This window comes from Mastomys coucha, unplaced genomic scaffold, assembly GCF_008632895.1.
Source record: "Mastomys coucha isolate ucsf_1 unplaced genomic scaffold, UCSF_Mcou_1 pScaffold3, whole genome shotgun sequence".
In the NCBI taxonomy this organism is placed as follows: Eukaryota; Metazoa; Chordata; class Mammalia; order Rodentia; family Muridae; genus Mastomys; species Mastomys coucha.
In genome coordinates, this window is record NW_022196909.1 from 71,898,126 (window position 1) to 71,909,818 (window position 11,693).

Genomic DNA, 11,693 nt, shown 5'->3' on the forward strand with positions numbered 1-11,693 from the left:
CCCGCTTATTTCCACAGAAACTCGACTTCCCCAGTTCGTGAATCACCCACAGTATGAAGTGAAACTGCGGGCCGGTTTCCTTCAGTTGTCTGGTTAGCTCTGGCCTGGGGTTGTCTGGTTAGCTCTGGCCTGGGGTTGTCTGGTTAGCCCTGGACTGGGGTTGTCTGGTTAGCTCTGGGCTGGGGTTGTCTGGTTAGCTCTGGGCTGGGGCTGTCTGGTTAGCTCTGGGCTGGGGTTGTCTGGTTAGCCCTGGACTGGGGTTGTCTGGTTAGCTCTGGGCTGGGGTTGTCCGGTTAGCTCTGGGCTGGGGCTGTCTGGTTAGCCCTGGACTGGGGTTGTCTGGTTAGCCCTTGGCTGTGGTTATAGAGCAAAGTTTATCTTCAGAAGACAGAGAAGGAGGAGAGGGTGGAGAGAGTGAAGGAGCCAGATGCTTATTTAACACACAGGAAAATAACATACGACAAATCAAAAAATGGTAATGTTACATATTCTGAAACATTAGACATGAATACAGGAGAAATCATATCAATGTATGAGCTCTGTGCTGCTCAGATCCTTGGACTGGGAAGTGGGGAGAAATGTGGTACCCCAGCACTTAGGGGCGGGGCCTGGGAGATCTCTGTGACCTTCAGAAAGGCAAACAAAGCTCAGGTCTTGTCTGAAGTTCTCCACAGCATTGCCTAAGGTCTCCTGAGATCTAGCTGTTAACACTTCTATGGCAAAGAGCCCCAATACCTTCCTGCTATGCAGGTCAGATCTTGGCAAACACAATCAGAGCTCCCTCAGGAGCTTTATACACATAAGCATGTGAGCACTCACACACACCTCATACATGTGAGCACACACATGCACACACCCCATAGCACACCCTATACACATACACACACTCCATACACACACACCATATACACATATACACACCCCCCCACACCCTACACACATACCCATACCCACATCTTCATACACCCCCCGATACATGCATACACATACCACACACACACACACCTCCACACTCCATACACACACATATACACCCCCACACTTTACATACCCCCCACACACCCCAAACACACATATACGCTATAATACCTCATATACATACCCCATACAAAATGGCTCCCCACATACATAAACACACACATGCATGCATGGACTTGAACAAGCACACACAAGTTTTTTAAAGGGAGGAATTCACAAGGTGGCTCATTAGGTAAAGGCACTTGTCACTAAGCCTCATGACCTGAGTTTGTCGCCAGGATCATAGCGTGGAAGAGCATGCCCTCTGACTATCATGTGCAAGCCATGGCACATATGCCTAATGAATAAATAAGTGCAAGAAATAATGAAAAACATACACTTTTAGTGCTACTTTGGCCTCTTGCTAGACTTGTTCAGAATAGTCTACACAACTGCACTGCAAGGAAAGATGAAACTAAGATTCTTAGAGTGTGGGCCTGCCCACTCCCCGAAAGGCCACTGGATGCTGGGTGAGGACCAGCCTTACCCTGAGTGCATCTGGTTGAGCGAAGAAAGTGAGTGCCCCCATCTTGATAGGGACCCAGATGTCTGTGATCTGGGCTGCAATGTGGCTGAGCGGTAGGTAGCTGACTATTACATCCTGCTTCCCCGAGATGCGGCTTATCTCAATCTCTCGAGCCATTGCCCCTGCCATCCATGTGATCTAGAAAACAAGGGTAATCCAGAGCTTCTGTGCCTTTTCCTGAGGACCACTGTGCACACGTGTATACATGCACACACGGGTATGTACTTATGTGTGCATATGTATATTTATGTTTGAACAGTGCACATGTGCATACTTAGATGTGCATGCATGAACGTGTGCACTCGTGTGTGTGCATGCACATGTATGCACTTATGTGTGCACATGTGTGTGTACATATGAAGAGGCCTGAGATAGAGATCAGTTAGTTGTCTTCTTCAACTGTTATCTTTTTTTTTATTGGAAATTTTATTTATTTACATTTCAAATGTTATCCCCTTTCCCAATTCCCCCCCAAAAAACCCCTATCCCACTCTCTCCTCCTGTTTCTCTGAGGGTGTATACCCCACCCACCCAACTGTTATCTTATTGTTTTGAAATTTTACTTACTGAGGGTAAAAACACTTGCTGCTACTGCAGAGGACCTGTCCAGTTCCCAGCACCTAACAGCACAGCTCAGAGACACCATTAACTCCAGTTCACGGTAATCACTTCTTCTAGCCTCTGAGGCACCTGCTGTCTGTCTGTCTGTCTGTCTGTCTGTCTGTCTGTCTGTCTGTGTCTCTGTCTCTGTATGTCTCTCTCTCACACTCTGTCTGTCTGTCTGTCTGTCTCTCTCTCTCTCTGTCTCTCTCTCTCTCTCTCACACACACACACACATGCATTTTCTTGCCCTTTTGGGGGCAGGGTCTTTTCTCAAACCCAGCTCATGTTGCAGCCAGGCTACAAAGAAAAAAAACCAGCAAGCCTCGGGAACCTTTTGTCTCTGCTCCACTTGGAGCTAGGGTGTCAAAGGTGTATGTGTAGTGCTCATTTTGTTTTATGGGTATTGGGATCTAAACTCCAGTCCTCGAGACTGAGAAATGGGCACGCCTAACCAATGTACCATTTTCTCCAGCCCCCTCTGACTTTGTTTTTGATACAAGGTCTCTCAATAGAACCGGGGCTAAGCAATTTGACTAGGCTGTTGGCCAGTGAGCCCCAGGGTCTTCAGGTCTCTGCTTCCCCAGAGCTGGGGTTAGAAACCATATATCACCATGCCTGGATTTTTCTGTGGGTGTTGGGATTGAACTCAGGTCCTTGTGTTTGCAATAAGGCCACCTCCCAACACTTGCTCAACCTTTTGGCAAGTGTTATCACACTAGTGGATATAGGAGGCTCCTGGGACTTAGTGGCTGACCAGCCTGATCACACAGGTGAGCATCAGGTTCAGCAAGAGATCCTGTCCTCAAACAGAAGGTAGACAGAGAGTGATTGAGGAAGACACCCTTCACATGAATACCAACACAATTCCAAAGGTATAGGCCCAGCCACAAGGCTAGGGATCTCTCTTTGTGATGGTTAATCTAGAATGTCAACCTGCAGGGTCTGAGAGATGGCTCAGCTGCCATCCTGCCTTGGGGTGAGTCACAAGTGTGAAGAATGGAGCTCAGATCTCCAGAGCCTCATACGCTGTGTGGGTATCTCAGGGTTTCTACTGTTGTGATGAGACACCATGACCAAAGCAAGCTGGGTAGAAAGCATTTGTTTGGCTTACACTTCCACATTACTGTTCATCACCAAAGGAAGCCAGGACAGAAATTCAAATAGGGCAGGAACCTGGAGGCAGGAGCCGGTGAAGAGGCCATGGAGGGTGCTGCTTACTGGCTTGCTCAGCCTGCTCAGCCACCAGTCCAGAGATGGCACGAGCCACAGTGGGCTGGGCCCTCCCCCATCAATCATTAATTAAGAAAATACCCCATAGGCTTGCCTGCAGCTGATTTTATGAAGGCATTTTCTGAATGGAGGCTCTCTCATCTCATATGACTCTAGCTAGTGTCAAGTTAACATAAAACTATTCAGCACAGTGCATGTGCAGTCACTGGCAGTCCTAGACTCTTGGTAGGGAGAGATAAAGGACTACCCCCAGAACAAGCTGAACCATGATCCTGGGTCCATATAGAAGATGGGGTCAATCAAGAAAGACTCCAGACACCTGCACACATGTGTTCTCACAAGCAAGCTGTCATCCTAACACTCAGGAAGCTGAGGCAGAGGGATCAGGAGTTTAAGGTCATCCTCAGCTATACCACAAGTTTGAGGCCAGTGTGGGCTATGTGACAACCTGTTTCAAAACAAACAAATGAATCAAAACAAAATGAACCAACCAGGCAGGTGAAATGTCTTGGGTAAAGTGCTTGCTCTGCACAGTACCTGAGAGCCAGTTCTCAAAGTTCTTGTGGTGGTGTGCCTCAATAATCCCAGGAGTGGAGAGGTGGTCCAAGAGGGCAGCCAGCCTGCCTGCCTGCCCTGATTACAGAGGTCCAGGCCATTGAGAGACCCTATCTCAAAGAACCCTAGATAGACACCTCACAGCCAAGGTTGTCTCTGGCTTAGACATACAAACACACACACACATACACACACACACATATAAACACATTCACACAAACACACTAGATAGAAACCATGAGCCCAATTCCCATTTCACAGACAGGGAAACTGATGCATGGCATTGCCAGTTTTCTTGTCCTTGCCCAGCTTTGCTCTGGGTCCAGATCTGTACCCAAGCTCCCAGCTCTACCAACTGTCTGGTTCTTCGAGGGGAAAGACCCACATAGATCTTATATACGCCTCCTTTAGCCTGTTTTGGGGATCAGAAGGAGCCCAAGTAAGAGCTGTTCCAGAGGGCCCCAGCTTACGTTGTCATGGCTCAGCATCACGCCTTTGGGGGTTCCTGTGGTCCCAGAGGTATAGATGATGATCGCACACTGGTTGGCCTTCTGGCTCAGGATGATCCGATCCAGCTGCATATTTGGAATGGCGTTACCTAGCTCCATGAAGTCATGCCACTGTGGATGGGAAGATGGGTGGAGGGTAGGGACCTGGCTCATGCTCAGACTCTAGCCTCACTCACCCCGACTCCAGTGGGCTCACCCCAAGGCAGGTTGCCAGCGGAGGTTGGCAGAGGGTCCAAGGGCTGGGAGAGCTCTCAGAAATGCCCTGTCCCACCCTGGCCAGCTTCTGACTTCTGCCTGTGCACTGATGGGCCTGTGTGCTGAGACAGGACTTGGGGCGTATGAGTTCAGTCAAGGTGAAGATGAAGAAGTTAGCAGCAAATGAAAATTTCCTATTGCCTATACTTGTCACTACAGATGTGGTCACAGGATCATGAGTGGGGGTGAGAGGAGCCTGAAGAGCCAGCAGATTAGTAACAAAAAGCCCAGAGGATACGAGCTCCTGGTTCCAGCCCTGCATGAAGCCCACATTCTGAGCTGTAGTTAAAGAGACTGACAAATGACCTTCCTTGCTCAAGACATTTGGGTTGGGCTTTTGTTGTGTGAAAGCAATGGCATCATTTAGGTTCCAACGGGGCAGCTGAGAAGACTGAGGCACTGGGACTAACAAGAGGGTTCCATTCCTAAACTGAGTCCCAACACTGGCAAGACTAAATCCCAGCACACAGAAGGCTGAAGCAGGACACTGTCAAGTTTTAGGCCAGCCTGGGCTACGAAATCAAGACTAGCCTGAGGTACCTGTCTGTACCTATCTCCACTGAAATTTTATAGGGTCTCAAATCCACTGTAGAGTAGGTAGATGCCATGGCATGTAACAGAATCACTGCCTGTCAGTGTCCCCACAAAGAGGCACCATCATCCACAGGGATGATGGCACAACCTATACACTGACTTGCTGTTGGAGGCCAGAGCTACTGCTCTAGGACTACCCCTTCCAAGAGCCCTGGGCCCCAAACTCAAGTCTCAAGACTGAAGAATGTGGTCAGGATACCTCTAAAGAAGTTTTTGCTTTCTCTTCCCCTGAAACACATCACTAAAGGCTAAAACAAGAATCACACACCAGGCAAGAAGACACCAGCCGGCCACACCCCACCAGCCACACCCCAGCCCCTCACTGGGGGTGCTAGGCAGTAGCTCTATTTGTAAGCCACATGTCCAGGCCTGTTTATTTTAATAGAGGGTCTTAGTAGTTGCTCGTGCTGTCCTTAAACTCACAACCTGCCTGTTTCAACCTTCCTAGTAGTTATGACGGCAGGCCTGTGTCCCAGCCTTTCCTCAAAGATGAATTTTAAAGTGATCAAGACTTATGATACTGTTGCTGTAGTGACACAAGACCTCAAATGACCTGTGCTTGTGATTTGGTGCCTGAAAGACCCAGTAGCTACAGGAAACCTTTAGAAATCTTAATACATGTAGCTAAAAATAGCCCAAAATAAAATTATAATACATTGTGACTGTATGGTTGGAGCCCCTGCACAAGCTGGCAAACCCAGTCTGCCCTCTTTCTCTCAACCCATCTTCACTGAAAAGCTCTGAACAAAGGGAGGGCGCCAAAAGCTCAGGTCTGCATTTCTGCAGCCGTTGTAACTAGCTGTTTTAACACCGCAGGCCATTCAAGTGCCTGCCCAGGAGCCCAGCCTCTGACCATGCTCAGGCACAGCCCCAGCTTGTAAGCGTAATGTTTCTGTACACTGTGTAAAGTTTAACCTTGTGTTATTCAAATGATGATTTCTCCGCCCTCATGTCTTGTTTCAATCTGGACACAGCTTTGTAATGCTTATGTTAAGAATCTCCAGTCACAAGTTTGTGTGAACAATTCTTACCATTTATTCTCAGCCCTGTCAATAAATGCTGCTCACTCAATGGCTGGGCAGAATAGAGAATAGAATGGAAGATCTGCCAGCCAGAGGAAAGAGAGTGGGAGATTCAGATCAGCAAGGAGGATGGGGGATTTGGACAAGGAAGAGGTATGGAGAGAGACAACAGAGACACACCTGAAGCCCAAAGAGCCAGATCAACAATAATATGCAAGAATCCTGAGATAGGGATGGGAGGTCGCCACCTTAGCACAGAAAGTAAAGATAGATCGTCTGAATGCTCAGCCATTGAGGTACAGTTTTAAATAAATCGATGTTTTTATGTGTGGTTATTGGAGAATAGCATAAGGTAGCATATAGCTAGCAATTAATTCACTGCTACATTTATATTAAAGATCTTTCCCTTAGACCAGCTCCTGGCTGAGATGTCATCAGCCTTTGCCTGAGAACTGTAAAGCGTCCCCGCCTCAGCCAGTCTATGGGGCTGGTGAACCCACCCAAGATTTGTGCCAATTAAACCTACTATTTATCTGCTTTTAATCTGCTTGGATCTGGCCTAAATTTGCATCACTATGACAGACAAACCTATTAATGACTTGGATATTAAGTTAAATATTAAAATTTAAAATAATGAGTTATACATTCAGAAATTGTGGGGAAATTAGATCTTAAGTGTTATCTCTGAAAATAATATTTTTATTTCATATTTGGTTGTTTGTCTTTCTATGTTTCTATGTTTCACTGGCTGTGCTGGAACTCACTATGTAGACCAGATCTGCCGGGCTGCCTCTGTCTCCTGAGTGCTGGGACTAAAGGCATGTGCCATCATGCGGGACTTGTCCTGGAACTCTCAATGTAAATCAAGTTGGTCTTGACCTCACAGTGACCCTCCTGACTCTAGCTGCCAAGTGGTGGGTGGGATTAGAGGTATGGCAATTGGTATTTTGTTTTAAAAGATAACTGTTAGCTGTCTTGGTTAAAACTATTAGGTTATAGCACTGAGGAGCCAGCTCAAGCCTGATGGATGACCTGAGTTTGCTCCCCAGGAACCACATGGTAGAGGAGAGGCAACCTGTCTGACCTCCCCACAGGCCCTTACATATATATACACTCCTAACATAAGTAATTGCATTAAGATTAGTAAAAATAAAGAGAAAATGATATACTAAGTTACAAATAAATATGATATAGAACATGGGCCTATATCAAAAAGAAAAAACATGCAAATACATATATGCAGCCTTCCCCTTGGCAGTTAGAAATAAGGTTTCAAATAACATGGATTAATCCATTTAGTTTTCAATTTGGGATTGCTTTTCAACTACTTTCATTCTCTGACACACACAAAATAATGACTTCCTGCCTTCTTCTACTGGTTTGGGGCTAAGGGATCACCCCAAGCACCAGGAAGCACCTGCCACTAATCACTTGCAACGTCGCTTCTGTAGCCCTGCCCATTTCCTTCCCTAGAGTGGCCCCCTGCCCACACACCTGTGTAGCCCCACCTACGATCTCAGGCTGACTCAATTCCTCTTCTCTTCTGCAGGCCCTGCCTACATGCCCTGCCACTCCCACAGAATCCTTCCGGCCCACATGCCCTGCCCCCCACAGATCCCGTCCCTTCCACAGATCCCGCCCCCACAGGCACACCCTTCCCACACTCACAGAGTACAGGTTTGTGTTGTTTTCCATCAAGGGCAGCCTGAACTGCACAATGGCTTTCACGGTCTCCATCTTGTCTGGTGGAATCTGAAAGAATTCCCTGTGGGCTCAGGGTACTAGGGCACAGGGTCCACAGCACACCACTGCCTGAGGCACCAAGTTCAGATCCCTTCTCATAAAGGCACCTTGCCTGCAAGTCTGATGGCTGGAGTTCAATCCCTGGGAGAGCCCATGGTCGGTGAGAAATGCCCACAAAGCTTTCCTCTACTCTGCACACATACACACCATACACACCGTCCATACGCAAATAAATTAATTTAAAAGAAAATAATTTGTAAAAATAAAGGTTAGGGCTGTGCTCAGTGAGTAGAACACAAGCTGGGCATTCACAAAGGCCTGGGGTCTTACCCAGCCCCACATCAACTAGTACATGTTCTGAGTTCTCAGGAAATCAAGGCAGAAGGACCAGGACTTTAAGGTCATCCTCAGTTACGCAGTGAGCTGGAGACCAGCCTGGGTTCCATAAGACCCAGTTTTAAAACAAAAGCAGCTTATGATTGGCATCTAGGAGTCAAAGGGAGCTGCAGCACATGGCCATAGCCTTCAGTCATCAGAAGAAATTCACTGGGGACACATGATCCACAACTAGACCATGGGTGTACAGGTATGTCCCTAGTGATGCTAGCTAGGTACCTTTTGATCCAAGTCTGACAAGATGAACCCAGTTTTTAAAAAATGTTTTTGTCTGTGCATGTCTATCTGGCCATGGATCCTGCCCCTGCCATCCTCCCAGCCCCTGATGACCAAGCTTGAGCTGAACAACGTCTGGCTTAGCTGAGTTCTCCTCCCAAAGACCCTCCGTCCTGATCATCCTGCCAGACCTAGGCGAATGCTGGGCATCTGTGCACATGTGAAAAATAGAAGTCGTTTCTGGAACATCCATAAAACAGGAAAATGAAAATAAATGCTACAAGAACAGGAAGAGAAGTCAGGTTTCATTACACACACAAAAACAAACAAAAGGGAAAAATTTCACTGTAAAGCAAGTGGGAGTGTCATAAGTACAGAACCCAGCAGAGTGGCAACATGGCTGAAGAGGGCCGAGAGGAGGCACGTGCACAGGGCACAGCAGCTTCACAGCAGAGGCAGTCTCTTCTTCTTCTTCTTCTTCTTCTTCTTCTTCTTCTTCTTCTTCTTCTTCTTCTTCTTCTTTTTTTTGAGACATCATGATGTAGCTAAGGCTACTCTGGGACTTTCTCTGTAGCCCAGGCTTGCCTCGAACTTGTAGCAAATCCTCCTGGTTCAGTCTGCCAAGTGCAGAGACCAAAGGCATGTGGCTGTGCACATTTGTGTAAATGCTTACAGAGTCAAGGCCAGCCTCATCTGAAGCTCCTTAGCCATCTCTGTGCTGTGTTGGAATACTGGGCCTCTACTGGCCTGCTGCTTGCAGTGCGGCAGGGTTGGCTGGCCAGTGGGCCCTGGATACCTACCCACCTCCCCAGTGCTGGCCCCTGGGAACACAAGATTTGCTCACTTTCACATGGACTATGTGCTTTTGTAAGAATTGATTCCTTTTTTAAAAAGGTTTTTAAATTTTTTTTTAGGTATGTGGGTACTTTACTGGTGCCTCATTGTGTTGACCTCCAGTGAATGCAGGTCGCATACAGAGGTTGGGAAGTGAGCCCAGCTGACAGGCCTGGGAATCAAATGCCCCTGACTTCCCTTGCTTCTTCCTCAAAAGCAAGGTTTTCTGGGGGGCTTTTATGGAAGCCTCAGAGAGCAGCCAGGCACTCACCGACAGGATTTTCTGCAGCTGTTGGTCATTCTCCACTATTAAGACATCCACGTTGGCCTGCTTGATGACGTACTGGCAGGCCTCGGCCGAATTGGTGACGTAAATACCAACACAGAGGCCCCTGGGGACATAAGACTCACTCACTTTCACATGGACTATGTGCTTTTGTAAGAATTGATTCCTTTTTTAAAAGATTTAAAAAATTTTTTTAGGTATGTGGGTACTTTGTCTGCATGTATCTATGCATCTTTACAACGCTTGGATCCCTGGAGCTGGAGTTAGAGATGGTTGTGAGCTGCCATGACAGTTCTGGTAATTGAACCTGGGTCCTTTGCAAGAGGAGCCAGTGCTCTAAACAGAATTCTTTTTAAAAATTACATGTATTTGTGTGGATGTGGTGGCTCTTGCCACAGTGAGCACATGGAGACCAGCAGAGGAGCCAGTGGGTCCCTCCTGCCATCCTGTGGACCCAGGGCATGGAACTGAGGTCATCAGGTTTTTGATAAGTGCCTTCGTGTGCTGAGCCACCATCTCCCCAGCCAGTGCTAGTGTTGAGAATAAGCAAAAGAAACTTATTCTAAGTACTACCACTTCTTCAGACTCCATTTAATCATAGGGAAAAACTAAATTCAAGGTCCCAAGCCCTAGGGAAGTTGGAGACTTCCCAATAACTGAACAGCTTAAGGAAACAGTTGTCTGGGTTCAAGCATCTCAAGAACAACTTCTCATCTTGCTGGCAGGGTCAAACTGAGTTCATGTTCCTAGGCCCAGGAACCTACTCCTATTCTGGTTGATGGAAACTCCCACTCTCAACCCTTTATGTCAAAAGATGATTGGACAATGCTACAGCCCACCCTGCTCCCCCTAGACAATCCTACAGCCCACTCTGCTCCCCCTGGACAATGCTACAGCCCACCCTGCTCCCCTTGCTTAATGGTTTCACCTTTAAATATGCTGTACAATATCCCTTCAGAGTCCTAGTTCAGCTCTCACGTCTGTTTGGAGCCTAATCGATCAGTAGTGTCTTGATTACAATAAATTCTTGTCATCTGGATTGACCTGGTGTTTGAGTTACGTTGGATTTATGTCGTATTTAAGCCACAACAACTAGCGTTTTATGTGGGTCTTTGCACTGGCACCCTAAGGCCTTTAACCCACAATCTAGCCACCCTGCTGGCTGTGAGGTTTAATAAGAATCACTCTTGCACAGAGCCTCAAATCCTCAGCTTCCCCCCACCCCCATTGAAGGTCTCCAGCTGTGAGAACTAGGCCCAGGCTGGGGAAGGCTCGGTGGTTAGAGCACTGACCACTCTTTCAGGGAACCCCAGTTCAGTTCCCAGCACCCATATACCTAACAATGACCTGTAACTCCAGTTCCAGGGGATCTGATCCCCCTACCCCTTTCTGGCCTCTGTGGACCTCTGCACTCACATGCATATATACATGCATGTATACACGTACATGTACACCCATACATGTGCACAAATTCACAAATTTTAAGAAATTATTTTTAAAAGATGAGGCCAAGGGTGGAGAGGGTGTTAACTCTCTGCCCTGGCTTCTGAGTCAGGCTTTGTGCTGAGCAGCTGGTGGCAGTGGTCTGTCAACACGTTGAACCAAAGTGTGGGACATACCCAGCCAAGATAGTGCCCAGAGCAGCAGTGACCCACTCGACGGAGTTAAAGCCCAGGATGCCGACACCGTGGAAACGCTGCAGGCCCAGCTGGAAGGAACAAAACCACAAGAAAGATGCATCAGTTTTTGGGCATGTTCACTTCTATTCAAGATCTAATCCTTAGGAGGTGAGAAAAACGGAGAAGCAGCTTCACTGAGGGGAGCCACTATCCAGCCTGAAGTTGGAGTGTAGTGAGCCACTATCCAGCCTGAAGTTGGAGTGTAGCGAGCCACTATCCAGCCTGAAG

General features: G+C 47.5%; 1 protein-coding gene across 6 annotated transcripts in view; it reads right to left on the reverse strand.

The window, feature by feature from the left end:
• Acsbg2 (acyl-CoA synthetase bubblegum family member 2) overlaps window positions 1-11,693 on the reverse strand; it is a 36,421-nt gene that overhangs the window by 13,030 nt on the left and 11,698 nt on the right. For 4 of the 6 annotated variants that reach the window (XR_004112447.1, XM_031348189.1, XM_031348184.1 and 1 more), the window contains 6 exons: window positions 11,406-11,494; window positions 9,772-9,892; window positions 7,980-8,063; window positions 4,637-4,768; window positions 4,402-4,551; window positions 1,505-1,681 (listed from right to left, as the gene is read on the reverse strand). Coding sequence is in view for 5 of the 6 variants with exons in the window: in XM_031348189.1 (XP_031204049.1) it covers window positions 1,505-1,681; window positions 4,402-4,551; window positions 4,637-4,768; window positions 7,980-8,063; window positions 9,772-9,892; window positions 11,406-11,494 (753 nt within the window). In the remaining variant the exon portion in view is untranslated. The remainder of the gene's footprint in view (window positions 1-1,504; window positions 1,682-4,401; window positions 4,552-4,636; window positions 4,769-7,979; window positions 8,064-9,771; window positions 9,893-11,405; window positions 11,495-11,693) is intronic. The other 2 variants (XM_031348187.1, XM_031348188.1) reach the window with 2 other exon arrangements.